This window comes from Triturus cristatus, chromosome 5_1 (assembly GCF_964204655.1).
Source record: "Triturus cristatus chromosome 5_1, aTriCri1.1, whole genome shotgun sequence".
NCBI lineage: Eukaryota > Metazoa > Chordata > Amphibia > Caudata > Salamandridae > Triturus > Triturus cristatus.
Window position 1 is genome coordinate 812,009,614 of NC_140587.1, and position 15,949 is coordinate 812,025,562.

General features: G+C 43.5%; 1 protein-coding gene across 2 annotated transcripts in view; it reads left to right on the forward strand.

Moving 5' to 3' along the window:
• Positions 1-15,949, forward strand: part of LOC146831505 (adhesion G protein-coupled receptor E1-like) — a 722,905-nt gene that overhangs the window by 668,840 nt on the left and 38,116 nt on the right. For both annotated transcript variants that reach the window (XM_085605840.1, XM_085605842.1), the window contains 4 exons: positions 5,628-5,804; positions 6,135-6,329; positions 11,351-11,586; positions 14,271-14,337. In XM_085605840.1, coding sequence (XP_085461966.1) covers positions 5,628-5,804; positions 6,135-6,329; positions 11,351-11,586; positions 14,271-14,337 — 675 coding nt within the window. The remainder of the gene's footprint in view (positions 1-5,627; positions 5,805-6,134; positions 6,330-11,350; positions 11,587-14,270; positions 14,338-15,949) is intronic.

A 15,949-nucleotide genomic window follows, 5' to 3' on the forward strand; every position in this document is an offset into this window, starting at 1 on the left:
AGCCACCCCCCCAGCCCCTGCGGGGCAGGGGTGGCAAGCTCTAGGGGGCCCTCCTCAAGCACTGTTCACGGACGGCAGGCCCCTGACCTCAGAGCTCCTGACTGGGTTCGGAGCATGGGGATTGTAGGAGAGTAGGATCTGCTTCGCATGTTTACCCCCATTTTTTGTTGGTGTTTCACTGTTTTTCGACTTTAGTCTGGCTGCTATCCAGGGCTCCAGCCTAGCTGCTTCCTCTCTAAAATGATTCCATGTACTCTAGGTACAGTTCAGATTGGATCTGAGGTGCCCTTATAAGTCCCTAGTATATGGTATACTATGTACCCAGGGCATAGGTACCCCGGAGGCCTACCAGGGGCGGAAGCATGTATTATGCCACCCCTGGAAAGCCACCCAAAATGACACCACAGTTTTGCTACTGTAGCCTGAGTAAGGTGGTGCATGCACCTCTTACTGAGATATAGGTTAACTATCTCACCATATACTGCACATATAAACCTATCAGTCACCCCTATGGCAGGCCTTATCAATCCTGAAGGCAGGGTGCTGGTTTATATGTGAGGGGGTGCCCAGGCATGAGCTGAGCCCCTCTGCAGCCTTCGGAATCTCCTCTCCGGGGTTGTCAGTAGTGCAGCCTGACCATATACTCTTAAGTGCATTATAACCAAACGGTAAATGCTAACTTTGGAATGGCTGCACGGAAACATGTCGTGTTTGGTGTCAAACACCTTGGAATCATACCCCAGTAACTGGTGTGGGAGTATGATCCCACCCTTCTAGAGGGAGAGACATGACAGCACTGGTATACCCGGTAGAAACTTAATAGAGCCCTGGCATCACAAAATGGATGCTGCAGCCACAGACACGAGTCTAGCCTCCTGCTGCTGACTGAAACTCCGGCAGGGGAGGCCTGGACAATAGGTTTCCTGTCACAGGGAGGTGTAACCACTTCCCAGACAGGCTTATGTGTATTGGGGCTGGGTGGGAGCACTCTCTGAGTGCTTTGAAGTCCTGCACTGGGGGTATATTTGGTGTTGATGTGCATAGTCCAGCTCAAACCGGTTCAGGGGCTTCGAGCCCCTGCTCTGGCGTGAAACCGGACAAAGGAAATGGGTGTAGCCACCCATCTTTCCAAACCCTCCCATAGGTGGGTCACCAGAGTATGTCCAACCCCCTACCTTAGTATAAGTATGGGACCCCAGTCCTTAGGACTTTAGATTACCCTGGTTGAAACTCTGAAGCTGAATCCTGGACCTTCGAAGCTCTGCTCAAGATCAGAGGTCTGAAGAAATCTCCCTAAGGGTCAAGGAGTGACTCCCCTGTTCGGCAGGCACCAACGAAGCAATTTTCCGGTCTGCATTTCCGAAGCTCCCACCGGACTCCGAAGTATTTGCAGCCCAGGAAGAGGATTTCCAGACATCTCACAGGCCGATCCGAGTCCCCAGCAAAACTGAGACCCGCAGCCCATGTGAGTAGCGTGGAACTGGAACTCCTGGTCACCTTGCATTTCTGCAAGTGCATTAACTTCTCGATGTCTCTTGAAGTCGTGCTTGTGCTGACTTGTAGCCTCCACCTCAAGCACTGAATCCACTGAAGATTGTTGGCCTGGTCATTCCGAGTGACCCGTGGGCCGCCATTTTGTGTTTCGTCTCAAGGTCCCTTCGCTATCCCTGGTCTGTCGACTGGTGGGTCCCTGAGGGGGTAACTTTGCATTTCCTTGGGCTTTCCTGGTTGCTCCAGACGTGCCCTGACTCTCAACCAAGTGGTGAGTCCCACAGACCTTGCTGGTCTGCACCGAAGCATCTTTCTCGTTTCTGCGTGGGTTGCTGCCAAGGCTTGTTGTGTCCAATCCGGGCACCGATGCTGCAGCACTCGACATCCTTCATGGGACAGCTCGAATACAGCTCCTGGTCATCCTCAACGTCTCCTGGTCCTCGTGGCAGAAGAGTCAAGCTTCACCTCTTTCACCTGAAATCACCCGACATCGGTGGGCATCTGCTCATCGCCTTCCTGGTCACTGGCAAGTGACCCAGACTCTGTCCCATCTGATTTCAGGTTCTTCTCATCCTCGATCCAGGCTTGGATCTCTGCGGACACTTCGTATCTTCACGGCAGCAGCACTTCTTCGCCAACTCCCATTGAAATCGACGACGCGACCCGACACCAAAAGACACCTATGCACCCAGCTTCCCTGGGTGAGGTAACACGAGTACTCCGGTGCTCCCATGGGTGCTAGCCCTCGAACTTCCTAAGTCCAAAAGGGTTTGGTCCTGACTCATTTCTAAGTGTCCCTAATATGTAAAAATCTAACCCCGACTTTCCCCATAGAAGCTAACGGGAGCTCGTGGCTGTGTTCACACAATGCACACGGCCCCCGTGAGTCCCCTGTGTCACTACCTTGGGTGGTTACTTGGGGTCCCAGTGATTCTACAGGCTCTAGGCCTTTTGTCTAGTTAAATCGTGGTTCTTATACCACTATTTTAGCATATGGTTTGGCTCGTCCCTAGGGCCTGACGTGTATTTGTGCTATTTTACTGTGATTATTGAAGTGTAACTTATGTGTTTTGACCTCTAGTCTCATAAAGAGACTAGGAGGGTGTGTTTAGTCACAAATACATATATTTTATATATATATACCTGGTGTAGATATCTTTCATTTAGTGACTCAAGAGATTATAGACTGGTAAAACAAGCTGCTTTACATTCCTTCAAGACTTAGCCTGAAGGCTGCTCTCCATAGCTACCACTAGGATATCTTTCAATAAAGGTTTTCTTTAACCTATAACCAATAAGGGATTGTTTGGACTGATACAAGGTGCCCACTATAACTAGGGGACTGCATATATCAGGCCAACTTCTCACAGGGATCCCTCCATGTATTTGCAGGGGGCCCCCCCTCAAGTTGTGTTACGCCACTGGCTGTTAGAAGACCTGGACTGGACTCTCAGGGGTATAGGATGGAACAGCGTTGCATTGGCATACTATAGCTCACTGTGAAGACAAAACAAGAGGCAGTAAGTATTCGAATAACTGTACAGAACTGTATAACATGTAATTATACTGTCAGAAGCAGAGTGGCTAACCAGGTGTCTGAGGCAGACTCGCTGTAACTAGGCCCGAGGCAAAGCAGGGAAACTGCCTACGATCCAAAGATGAAGGGCACACCTCTTTAGTCAAAAGCACGGTACAAAAGCAGATCCCAGATAATCACACCTAATCTCAAGGGAGGTTAGGAGTCTGTGAAGAGGGTCAATAACCAGTGATACATCCATAATAAAAAAAAACAAGCATAAATACATGGAGCTGTGAAGGAGGAAAACCAATAAAATTAAACAAGCATGTGCAATGCAATAGGTCTCGCATTTGCGAGAGATTAAGCTATTGGCATTGTAAATGACACTGCCTTTTATTTATCTGTTTTGATAACGCATGCATAAAAGGCATTGTCCTTTACAATGCCAATAGCTCAAATTCTGGTAAATGTGAGACCTATTTCCTTTTAAAAAAGCGGCCGCCATTGTCCCAGCCTGCTTGAAAAGTGAAAGGGCGCATGGCATGCCGAATGTTGCAGGAATGCATGTACTGCCTGCAGTAGGAGAAACTCATTCAAGGAAATAGTGCTTACAGACTAAATAAGACATACAGTGTAACAACAGAAGTAAAATCATGAGAGGTTACAAATGAAGACAAGGCGGTACTTAGGAGAGACTAACAAGCCTATTACCGAATCAGAAGCCAGAATTTACAAACGACAATGATACAAGCCAATTAATAATATGGGCAGAGAGTGGGCGGAGCTTCAAGTTCATACTCAAATACAGCATGTCTAGCAGAGCAGTGCATGTACTGCCCAGGCTCGACCTAAAAACAGCAAACATAAGGAAACGAAGATACGGTGGTGAACGAAAGCGTCAAGCGAAAGAGTTGAAACAACCCATATTGCCAGACACATTTCTTACTGTACACTGGCTACTTATAGAGCTCTGCCTTCTGACCTGGAAGGGAAGTAGACATTTAGGTGGCTGGGGCAGCATGTATTGTACCTGCTTCTGGAAGTTGTTGTTCTTGATTGTACTGTTTTCTATCTCCTCCGTGTGGAATGCCTCCTGACTCTCTTCTGAGGTGCCTTATCTTGAAATCTGGCTGAACCACTGTTAGTTTCTCTGTGCTCTATAGTTTCCCTTTAGCAGAGCTTTACATCTAGGAATACCATTTTAGATCGACTCTATTCAATACATAGGGGTACACTTGAAGTGATTTTGTTAAGAAGATCTTGGTATGTCACTAGGGCAGTGGCTACGACATTCCGCATCATGAATAATTCATTGCTATAGTATCCATGCAAAAGGTTACATATGACAAAATTGGTTAATTTTGTCTGGCCAAACATACTCCCATTCAGCCAACCCATAAAGAGGTTGACATAAGGGAGTGCAAGAACACCACAGCTGTTCTCTCTTTAATTGCAGCGGACATAATTAGAGGAGAAATCCAGAATGTCCCAGTACCTGTTGCATCACGTACAGTAACATTTGGTATTGATGAGTAAGCTTTGCAGTCTTCCGTAAATGTATGTTTCCAAATGTCACAAGGCAAATACTTTGCAGGATACTAATGTGAAGGCTTTAGACATTCTTGATAATGAGACAGGTTACTTGGGGGCATATTATCAAGAACGGCGTTAAAATTATCGCCGTTTAGTGACAGGAAACTGCAGCTAAAGCGGCGATAATGGGCTTGATAATATGCCCTTGTTAATTCCCACAGAAGCCCAGGTTCTGGTGTCAACATGGGCTTTTATTGGAATTCTCTGTGGCATATTATCAAGCCCATTATTGCCGCTTTAGCAGCAGTTTCCTACCGTTAAAGCGGCGATAATTTTAACGCCGTTCTTGATAATATGCCAACAGGTTAGTTAAAAAAAGGGTTATGTAATAAGCGAAATGCCACACAAATGTACATTAATTGACTTAAGGATCAAATGCAGCAGCAGACACACAATCCAATCCATTAAAAAGTTAGAAATCAAAATTTTAGCCGTAGGGCCTGCTGTAGAGTTTGGCAGACGGGTGCAGTTTGCCTTATAGCAAGTGCCATAGGATATAATGCACTTGTAATAAGGTGGGCGGGATGTCTGTCACTTTTATGATGGGGTAACCCATCAGCAAAACTCTAAATCAAGGCCTTAGTCACTATGATACAGTAGATTGGTACCAAAGACCACTTTGCTGCCATTTCGCGAGTGACCACCACAGGTGAAAGGAAAGTGGCTCATCCTGTTACAAAATTCTAGTTTCAGCTTTAGAAACTTTTCTTAAAGTTGAAGATCTTCAGTGGGGCAAACCAGAAGGCTCTGGACAAAAAGGGCTCCGCCACGTCAGATACATTTGTTGACTGATTCCATTGTAGCCTTGAAATTACAAATAATCCCCGGAGGCAACTGTGTGCTTTATAAATGTCATTGTATTGTATTGTATTATGACAATAACGTCAGATAAGGAAAAACTGTTAAGACACTGACATGTATATTTCAATCTGCACATCAACCCTCGCTAGAATGACTGACACCCATCTTTGCATAATCAATTGCTTTAAAACATGTTAATTCCCATTTTTCTGGACTTTAATAGGACAAAGATAAGAGGCAAGAAGTGATCTGCGTTTTCTGGGATTCCACAGAGGGAGCAGGGAGCTGGTCCCGCCAAGGCTGTACACTAAGTAACACTAACCGGACTCACACAGCATGCAGCTGCACCCACCTATCAAGCTTTGCCGTAATCATGGCTTTTAAGGACGTCGATGGGAAGGTAAACAGAGCAATGATCCATACAAGAGAGATTCAGAGGGAAGGGGGGGGGGGGGTCCTGCTGTGTATTTTATGCACTGGTAAGGAACCTATGAGTGTGTATGCATTTGACATGGGTAATTGAATGATGTACCTCATATGGGGCGCTACTAATTCCCCTGCCCAAAGAGACTAATGCATTGAATACATTTTTAGAATTGATGTAGCACCTGGTGGGCATTGAAAGATAGTGCCACATTTTGGTTTGCCTCAACAGAAAGATCCATTACATATGTCTCAGAATGGCATAACTCAGAACCTAATCATGTGTGTTTTTGATGTTTTTGTTCAGGATAGTTTTCCTTTGCTGGTCCTCACCTATGTTGGGCTCACATTCTCTCTGCTGTGCCTCAGCCTCGCTATCCTCACCTTCCTCTTCTGCAGTTCCAGCCGCAACACCAGCACCCCCATGCATTTGCAGCTCTGCATCTGCCTCTTCCTGGCAGAGCTTCTGCTGCTCACTGGAATCGACAGGACAAGCAATAGGGTAAGGAATGTCACAGAAGGTTCTAGAATGTACACAGCTATCTTAAACAGGGCTGGACTGGGAACGCAAACAGGCCCTGGCAGTTGGGTTGGACCGGCCGCGCGGGTGAGGGGGGTGGGGAGGGTGTGTACGTGGATAAGGAAAACACTGCAACTGCTTTTGTTACAGGGGGTGATAAAACCGGCCCGGTAACAGAAATGGCACCCCAGGGGTTCATAGCTGGCCCCCACTCTGGCGGCCCACCGCAGAAACGCCCAGAGCCCGCTAAAGCCAGTCCGGCCGGGCTCCTCAAACAGAATTCCTGCCTTTGCAAGGACTTAAGTAAGATTTCCGTTTTCTAGTTTCCAGTTGAATCCATCTCGCACTGTGGGGCCATTTTGCAAAAGCACTATGAGTACAGGAAGTATTACTACCGGAGTACTCTTTTAGGGACTGTTACATATCTTTGTGAAACGGCCCTAAAACATCCAAAGACCTATTACTAAAACTGTAACGAGGTCACATTATCCTCTCGATTTGTACTAACTGTATATGAAAATTCTCTGAACATTCACATTTTATTCCAGTTTTAGATGTTTTGGAGTCAATATACATAAGTATGGTGCAAGGGTGCCTGCGTTGAGGGGCTGATTGATTCTGTATAGGAAGGGACACCTTCCTGCACAAAACGAATCAATTCAGGCGATTTCCTCCTTCTATGTGAGCAGCTAAATGCAGCACACATAAGAAAAGGAATCAACGAGGAGAAATGAAAACTTTTCTCCTCGTTGAGCCACCCCTGAGGTGGCGTTAGATTCCGATTCATTCTCAGGTTTATGATTTCTTGTAAAGCTGGGAATGTGTCTGATTTCATGGGTGTTGTGTGGGAACATCCATAGCAACACCCATGGAACGTCTCTTTCACACAGTGTTCTGCTTGAAAGGGGCACACGTAAAGTGGCTTCACATGGCCTTGTAAATATGCCGGGGCACATTGCACCACCAGAATGTCAAAAAGTGACGTTCCAGTGCCGCGAGGGGCCTCATAAATGAGGCCCTCAACTCAAGGTTTTGTCTGACATACACCAAACTTTTCATTTGCAAGAACAAAGCGCCTGATTTAAAGTTTGGCAGGCAAGGTACTTCTCAACAAATGGGACTGCCTGCCAACCCTCGGTCTGGCTGCCTCCTTTAGAGATAGGTGGACCATAAGTATTCTGAAAACAGAGCCCTCATTGACTCCATCAATGGAATACTTACTCCGAAGGCCCAATGAATTGTAGAAAGAATAGGAAGCAGGGGTTAGAGTAAATGGGCTACTGGTAAAGAAAGGGGACTGGGCAATGCTGAATCCGTCATCTACCAAGTAAGAACAGATCATTCAAGCTATGCAAAACAGATACAAAAAGTACCCATTCTCAAAGATTTCCAGTGGCCATATGAGAGATCTACAGTTCTTCTGTCTTTGGGCTATGGATAGTAAGACTACGGAAACTCAAACTAAGGATCAGAAAACACTAATAACGTATGTTTCCAGTTCAGAAAATATGAGAAGAAAGCCAAATGAAAATAGCAGTGGCGGCTGGCACAGGTAAGTGCGGTGCGCGGGGCTGGGTGCAGCAGTGGGAAAGCCGACACACAACGGGATAGGTGTTACTTATTTATTTAATTACACCTATTCCGTCATCTGTCGACTTCACCCCGCCCCCCCTTACTGCGATTACCTGTGCCGGTCGCCGCTGGAAAATAGAAATAAAGTACAAAGATTTCAGAGTACACACTTGGTTGCTTGAATATTGAATGTTAGAAGTCCAATTTCATTTAGGATTTAAAATCATAGCTGTATAAAATAGACGTTAGGACAGACAATCGCTGATATTGGTAGGCAGAGCAGCTCTTTAAGGAAATTAAACTCAAGATTTGTATATGAGGAGCTGAAGGTACTTCTGTGGTTGCTCATGTCCGTGACAATAGTGATATTTATTCACTACAAATCAGTCTGTGGTGGGAAGGCAGTATTACAAATTTTTTCCTGCATATCACAACAGATGTTATCAACATTTTAGTCACATAGCCATTTTGCTGACTGTATGGAAACTTCTCTCTCTTTACCAGGAAGAACTGGGTAGGCTGACAGATGAGTCATAGATATTGATAAAATGCAAGCTGATGCTTGGAGGGAGGCCTCTTGTTCCCAGAGGCTTCCCTTTTCCCCTAGAAAAGTGTTCATAAGTTTCAGAAATAGACTGATTCAATTTTAATACCTACATCACCTATGCTATTCAAGAAAGAGGTTGGCTTAAGATGCCAGATGTAAAACCTTGGTATGCTTTGCTGCTTGGCTGAGATGGGTCTGTGTACCTCACAATATGCATATGCAATGGTATATGGCGACACTAGTTTCAAATGCTAGATACTACACAGCGGGACGTTTTTGGTACATTAAGCTAGGCCTCAATTTAATGCTTTTGGGAATACGAACAGAAATATAAATTACTACTGGGTACGTCCATTTACTATTGGTTAAACTGTGGCAGTAGAGAAGCAAGATCTAGCTATCAAAGGGAGGGATAAATCTTCCCCTGTTGAGATCTACTTGGATGAATGGGATAGGTTGATGCAAGATATCCGGAAAAAATTCACATGAGGTGGAGGGTGTGTGCAAATGTTTGACCAGGTCTGGTGGAAATGGAACTATCTAACACTAGAACCTGAATGGAGTGATACTGTTTTTGAGCTCAGTTTAGAAAGTGCAGCTTTGAAAAGTCAGAAATATACTCTCAAGGGTTTCCTCACATGTTTGGTGTAGACTTCTAGAATTTTTTGCCAGTAGTAGAGATTCAGGGGTGATCTTTCACTAGCGCATAATAAAACATTAGAATATTCCACTAGTTTGAAAAATGCATGATTGAGCCAAGTGGACCTGCATGTTTGCATATTTAACTTTCACTATATTTGTTAACGATAATATATAGCGCTGACCGAATCAAACAGCAAAGAAAGGAGTCGTAAATAAAACAACAGCATAGGATGGGTGAGATATTCTGAAGATATGAAGAACAATCGATTTAGTTTGCAAAGTACATTCTGGAAAGGTAGTTATTTAGGTCTTCTAGGGGTCTCAGCTAATTTGGGTTGAGTTTGAACTTTTGAGTATCTGCTTGTATTTCCTTTTTGCTTACCAGGAGAAAACCTGCCAAGAGGTTTAGACGTTTTGTTTGTTGGAATTTCCAGAAGACGGCACGATTTGACTCTACTGTCTTATTATCATGCTGAGTTGTAGGATTTGTTTTTCAGGTAGCTGGGAAACTGAGGGGTAGTGCTTTAGATTTCATGCAAGAAATGTTAAGGGCAAGTGAAGTTCTCTCAGAAGTGGAGTGATGTGTTCTAAATCTTAGGGGCCTGTTTATGAGCCGATTTGCGTCGCTCTTGCACCAAGCAAAGCTGTGTGGTGCATGAGGGATGCAAACCTTGCATGTGATTTATGACGCCACACAAGGCCACTGTGCGCCGTCCTGAGTCGCTTCCATAAATCTGGAGTAAGGCAACTCAGTGCAAGTCACTGCACTGCCTTACTCTGCCCTGGGAAGGTTTTCCATGGGCATTGACTGGGAGTTCCCACACAACCCCAATGGCTTTTGATGCATTCCTAGATTAACCAGTACTGGTAGACCTGGGGATGCGCCAAAAAGATATGCATTCTCAGGTGAGGCGTAACAGGGAGAAATATATTTATTTATTTTCGTTACTTCCTCTTTCGCAGCACATATAGAAAGAAGAATATGACTCTCATGATTGTTTTTGTGTTTTTTTCTAGGAAGGTATACCTTCCTGCACAAAAACAACCCTGCATGCAATGCTGGCACCCTTGCTCCATGGTGCAAGGCTGCCTGCATTGGCACTAGGCTTCCAAAAAGGCACCAGCACAGGGGAGAAGGCAGGAATGCACTGTATCACCTTAAAGACAGTGCACTCCTGCCCTTTCCCTGTCACACAGTGCAGCGCAGCAGGTGACTTGTTGCACTGCATTGCCTGGCATTATTGTAAATAGGCCCTTTAGTATCAGGGGCGTAACAAAGGCCCCGCATCCCCCGCGGTGCGGGGGGCCCGCGAGCTGCAGGGGGCCCCCTCAGCACAGTACCTAGACACAATAGCTCGGATTAAATCCAGAGCGGGGGCCCCTCTGTGTGCGTGGCAGGGGGGCCCCTCAACTTTCGTTACGCCACTGCTTAGTATCTATTGAAAGGTTAACTGCAGTACCAAGAATGGATTTGAGAGGTGCTAGGGCAGGGTCAGGAGAGCCTACTGCTAGTGCATAGCCACCTTCTAGATGTGAGAGAACTAGGTTGTATACAATTCCTCTAAAATCAGAGTGAAAATAATAGTTTTCAATTATCTGAGGGCAAACAGTTGACAGAAGAGCTTCGATGCAAGGTTAGAAATGTGAGAAAACATTGTAAGCTGGTAACATGGTGAAAACCAGTAATTTTGAAAGTCAGGATTTTGGAAAAACAATTACTGCAATCATTTAGGAGTAACTTTATGAGTGTTTCCATAATTGGCATGATGAGTATAAATGCTTGTGAATACTCAGAAATAGACAACTTCATATGTGTTTATTGCATTTTACTTAGGCAGCCTGATACTACGCTCTCCTAACCTGAACCTAAAACAGTATATAACTGGCATTATGGCAATCCTTCAAAATGCTGGGGTGGCCTGCCCTTTGGAATGCCTGGGTGCTCTCTCCCAATTGTCTTGTGGTAGTTGTAAATGTGTTCTTTATAGATGCTGAACGGACTTAGCAAAGGTTTCAGCATTTTTGTGGCCTGTACTTGGCATCTACCAAACTCTCTTACTCATGAAATCCCAGAGGTAAGCCATGTTTACTCAGGGTAACTAATATATGAATCAAGCCCATGGTCTCTAAGCAACCTTTTAAAGCATTTTCTGTTTACATATCTGCAGTCATGATTAGAGGAGGATTTCCATACAATTGTCACTTGTTGAGTGGGCTCTAAGTGTTTTTTATCTCTCCCCAGATTGGATGTGCCATCATCGCTGGGCTCCTTCAGTATTTCTTCTTGGCCTCTTTCTCATGGATGTTTGTGGAGGCTTTGATGCTCTTCCTCACAGTCAGGAACCTGAATGTTGCAAATTACTTCAACACTCGCAAGATCAAAACTCTGCACCTGTGCCTCTTTGGCTATGGCTTCCCACTGCTCATTGTCATCATTTCTGCAGCATCCAAACCTGACAGCTATGGGACTTCAAAACAGTATGTACAAGAACGTCTGCTGTAATCACCCTGAATCTCTTTGTATAAGACGAATTCTCAATATCGTATTGACATGTTTGGATATAGAATATATGACTACGTTCAGTAGGCCCATGATAACACTGGGGGCCCGATTCACAGAACTAACTTAAGACAAAATCCTAAACTTACTACCATTTTGGTATTCACAGAAGGCACTTACTCATTTTGGTATTCACACAAGGCACTTACTCATTTCGGTATTCACAGAGGTTAGGAGTCCTAACATTAGGACTCCCAAATGCCTTCTGTGAATACCGAAAGTCTTAAAGTTAGGCTTTTTCTCAGTATAGGAGTAGTAAAGTTAGGACTCCTAACTTTAGGACTCCTAAACTGAGAAAAATCCTAACTTTAAGACTTTCGGTATTCACAGAAGACATTTAGGAGTCCTAAAGTTAGGAGTCCTAACTTTACTACTCCTAAACTGAGAAAAATCCTAACTTTAAGACTTTCGGTATCCACAGAAGGCATTTAGGAGTCCTAAAATTAGGAGTCCTAACTTTACTACTCCTAAACTGAGAAAAATCCTAACTTTAAGACTTTCGGTATCCACAGAAGGCATTTAGGAGTCCTAAAATTAGGAGTCCTAACTTTCCTACTCCTAAACTGAGAAAAATCCTAACTTTAAGACTCTCGGTATTCACAGAAGGCATTTAGGAGTCCTAAAGTTAGGACTCCTAACTTATGTGAATACCGAAATGAGTAAGTGCCTTCTGTGAATACCAAAATGAGTAAGTGTCTTCTGTGAATACCAAAATGGTAGTAAGTTTAGGATTTTGTCTTAAGTTAGTTCTGTGAATCGGGCCCTGAGACACTTGAGTGGTTTTACATACAAGAAGACAAACATCTGTCAGTAGCAGTTGTCCAATATTTTTACTACTGTATTATTGTATTATCGATTACCATAAAGACAGTAGGATTGTTTAATCTCCTTGAATATTGGTTGTCCCACAATATCTTCTGAGCTCTGAGTATCCTTTTGCATCAGGGGTTGACATAGACCTCCAGTCACCAGGAAGGCAATAATAGCGCATTTATTGCTTTTGGCCTATTAGCCCTAAAAATTGTTTTTTAACTGAAAGCTAGTCAGGCACGAAGTCTAGGGATATTTTTGAGTATGCGTGTCTATAGATGCTAATGTTCAGTGAACTCAAAATTGCTTTAGTTAAAAGTGTGACATGTAGAAGTGTCTCAGGCATACACATTCATTCACATAGGGCCCAATTCACAGAAATAACTTAAGACAAAATCCTAAACTTACTACTTTTGGTTTTCACAGAAGTTAGGATTTTGTCTTAAGTTTGTCTTAAGACAAACTTAAGACTGACTTAAGACTGACCTAAGACAAACTTAAGACAGAATTAAGACAGACTTGAGACAGACTTAAGTTAGGATTTTGTCTTAAGTCTGTCTTAAGTCTGTCCTAAGTTTGTTTTAAGACAAACTTAAGACAAAATCCTAACTTCTGTGAATACCAAAAGTAGTAAGTTTAGTATTTTGTCTTAAGTTAGTTCTGTGAATCGGCCCCTCAGTCTCTCATGCTGTACTACATTGACTTTTGAAGTTGGTGGTTCTCCAGCTTGAATTATCTAGTTACAGTTGGGACTGATCACACATGGACACCTGTACACATGTATTATAAATGCAAGGAAGCCTGCATTCTCCCTCATTTGTGGGTATTTCACCATGGGGCAAATGCCGACACACTCTAGGTGCAGATTTTTTCCCTGCTGTGAATTTATTTAGAGGCGTCCTCCCCCATGTCTCCACTCCCTTTTACCACCTGCCTGCAAGCATTCTGTCGCTGCAATTGCTAGTGCCGTGCTTTGGACGAAATGTCCGTTGGCTGGAATGACGCAGCACAAAGACCACATACCATTCTGTCACACCGTCTTATGTGACCCTAAAACTAGAAACTTATTGCTTACCTCCATGAGACTTTGGCGAATATTTGGATGAATCTTAATGTACCCATGGTCCAACTCAGTGCCTTATTTGGAACAAAAGATAGTTACCAAGGTATAGTGTTTCCTAGAGTGATCTAATGTGTACCATGTGTTTTGCTTCTTTCCCCAGTAAATTTTAGGTAGCATGAGTCAGTCCATAATTCTAAATCTCTCTTGGTCAGTTTAAGAAGGTATTGAAAAGTGTACCATCTCACTTAACTGAAGGGGATATACTTCAAGAAACATAGGGGTCACATTCAGTGTTCATAGGAGGTCCGAAGGCGGCCTACTGGCCTTTTCTTATTATTGAGAGAAAATGCTCCATCAACAAGTAGTTACATGTTCCTCTGCTACTGCAATCTGCTTGTTTCTCAAATGATTAGATGGGACACTATACAAGACCATTCAAAGTCAAAAGCACTGTGTTTGGGGAAAAGTGGTGGGGTGAGGTCTGTAGTGAAGGGGGAGCGTGGAAAGCAGCAACTGACAGGATTTCTAACACTATTTTGTGTATCTCAGGTCTAAAAACACACTGGGAAGTGCAATACATAGAAGATGTACACTAGTCTTTGATGTTTGAGATGTCAGCTTTCATCTTACTGCTTGCACTTTGCATTAAGTATGGGTGCAGTTGCTGTAAATTGAATTGATAAAAGAAAATGGCAAACATTTACAACTAATCATTCCATATTTTCATAGCTGCTGGCTCAACACTGCTACTGGGCATGTATGGAGTTTCCTTGGGCCTGTATGCACTTTTATATTGGTAGGTTTACATATCTGTTTTGTGTCTCCTTCGTTTACTTAATGTCCCCCCATTAATCTTTTTTTGTTATCTGATTTATCCATTCTATAAATGTTAATGACACAAAAGTCAAACCCATACTGGTAATGAGTATCTGGACTACTATTTAAATTATCCACGGAGTTATATAACTGATCCTATCCCAGCCATCAAATTTTGGATGGGTTCTAAGAATTAAGGATGCTTACATCAATAAAAGACATATGTATCTTAGTCAGAGATATACTGATGCATGCTTGCACACATGAACAATCATTCTTTCCACAGATATTGAGCTATACATATGCAGCTGTCAATACCAGCGTTGTTCCCTTATGAGATTCAAGTGACACTTGGAAAATAAGAACAAAGCTCTGGATGTCTGTGATGCCACTTGGAACCCTGAGGAGGTACCCCTACACAAACGTGTGCTGTGTATGGGGCCCATGAGCACAACTGCCTCCTTTGAGTGTGCAGAATCTTTTCAATTACCTTAGACTATCTACATTTCAAAACACACACGTGTGTGTGTGTGTGTGTGTGTATATATATTAGTCTGAGCTAAGCAAAGAGATGTGTCGATAACTCATCATTTAACCATATTCTCATTTGATTTGAAAAAGATAGTAAAACCACCTTTTTTAAAAAAGATTGTTGGATATCCACTGCTCTGGAAAACTACATCAACAACTCTCTCACTGGAGCATCTAGCGCAATGTAAAATGTGACCCAAAACCTAAGAGAGATTTATCAAGACACACAAGGCCATCTTGCGAGGCCCTGCATGGCTTAATAAAAGTAACGCAACGCAGAGCAAATCGCTGCATTGCATTACTTTGCCCCAGGGAGGAATTACATGGATGGAGGGTGGGTGTTCCCACTCATTCACTCATGGATCATGGCGTATTCCCAGATTTACCATTACTGGTAGACCTATGAAAACATCAAAATGCTTTGTCTCCCCAGGTGAGGCGTAACAAGGAGAAACACATTTATTTCTCTTTCTTTTTTCCTATTCAGGTTAACACATACCATACTTTTAAAGCAACTGCAGGCCATTCTGACAAAGTTTTTGAAATACTTTATGCTGCTAGATAAGCAATCTTCTGCTCATCCAGCAATTGTGTAGGTGTATGTAATCATGTATACATTTATGTATGGTTTTCATTGAGAGCCTCTATCATTTATTTCAGTTCTAAATCTCAAAACGCACTGCTATGACATAGCAACAGTTGATAACAAAACCGGTTACCCACTGTTGTGATGTCATAAAAGAAAATGCCTCTCAGGGTTCGTTTTTGTGCAGTAAGGTGTCCCTTCCTGCACAAAAACAATCCTGCCTACAACACAGGTGCTTGGTTTGGCACCAGGCAGCACATAGTGTGCCAGCACTGGTATGTAGCAGAAGTGTGCTCGTAACAGAATTTGGCACAATTCTACTCTCTCCATTTCATGCCACGCAGCGCTGTAGGTTCCTTCCTGCACAAAAACAATCCTTAGGGGCTTACTCCTTCTGCATGTGTAAAACGAGGAGGAATAAAGATATTTTCTCCTCGTTATGCCCTGTGGTAGGTACACCACTTTAGAGCAATCC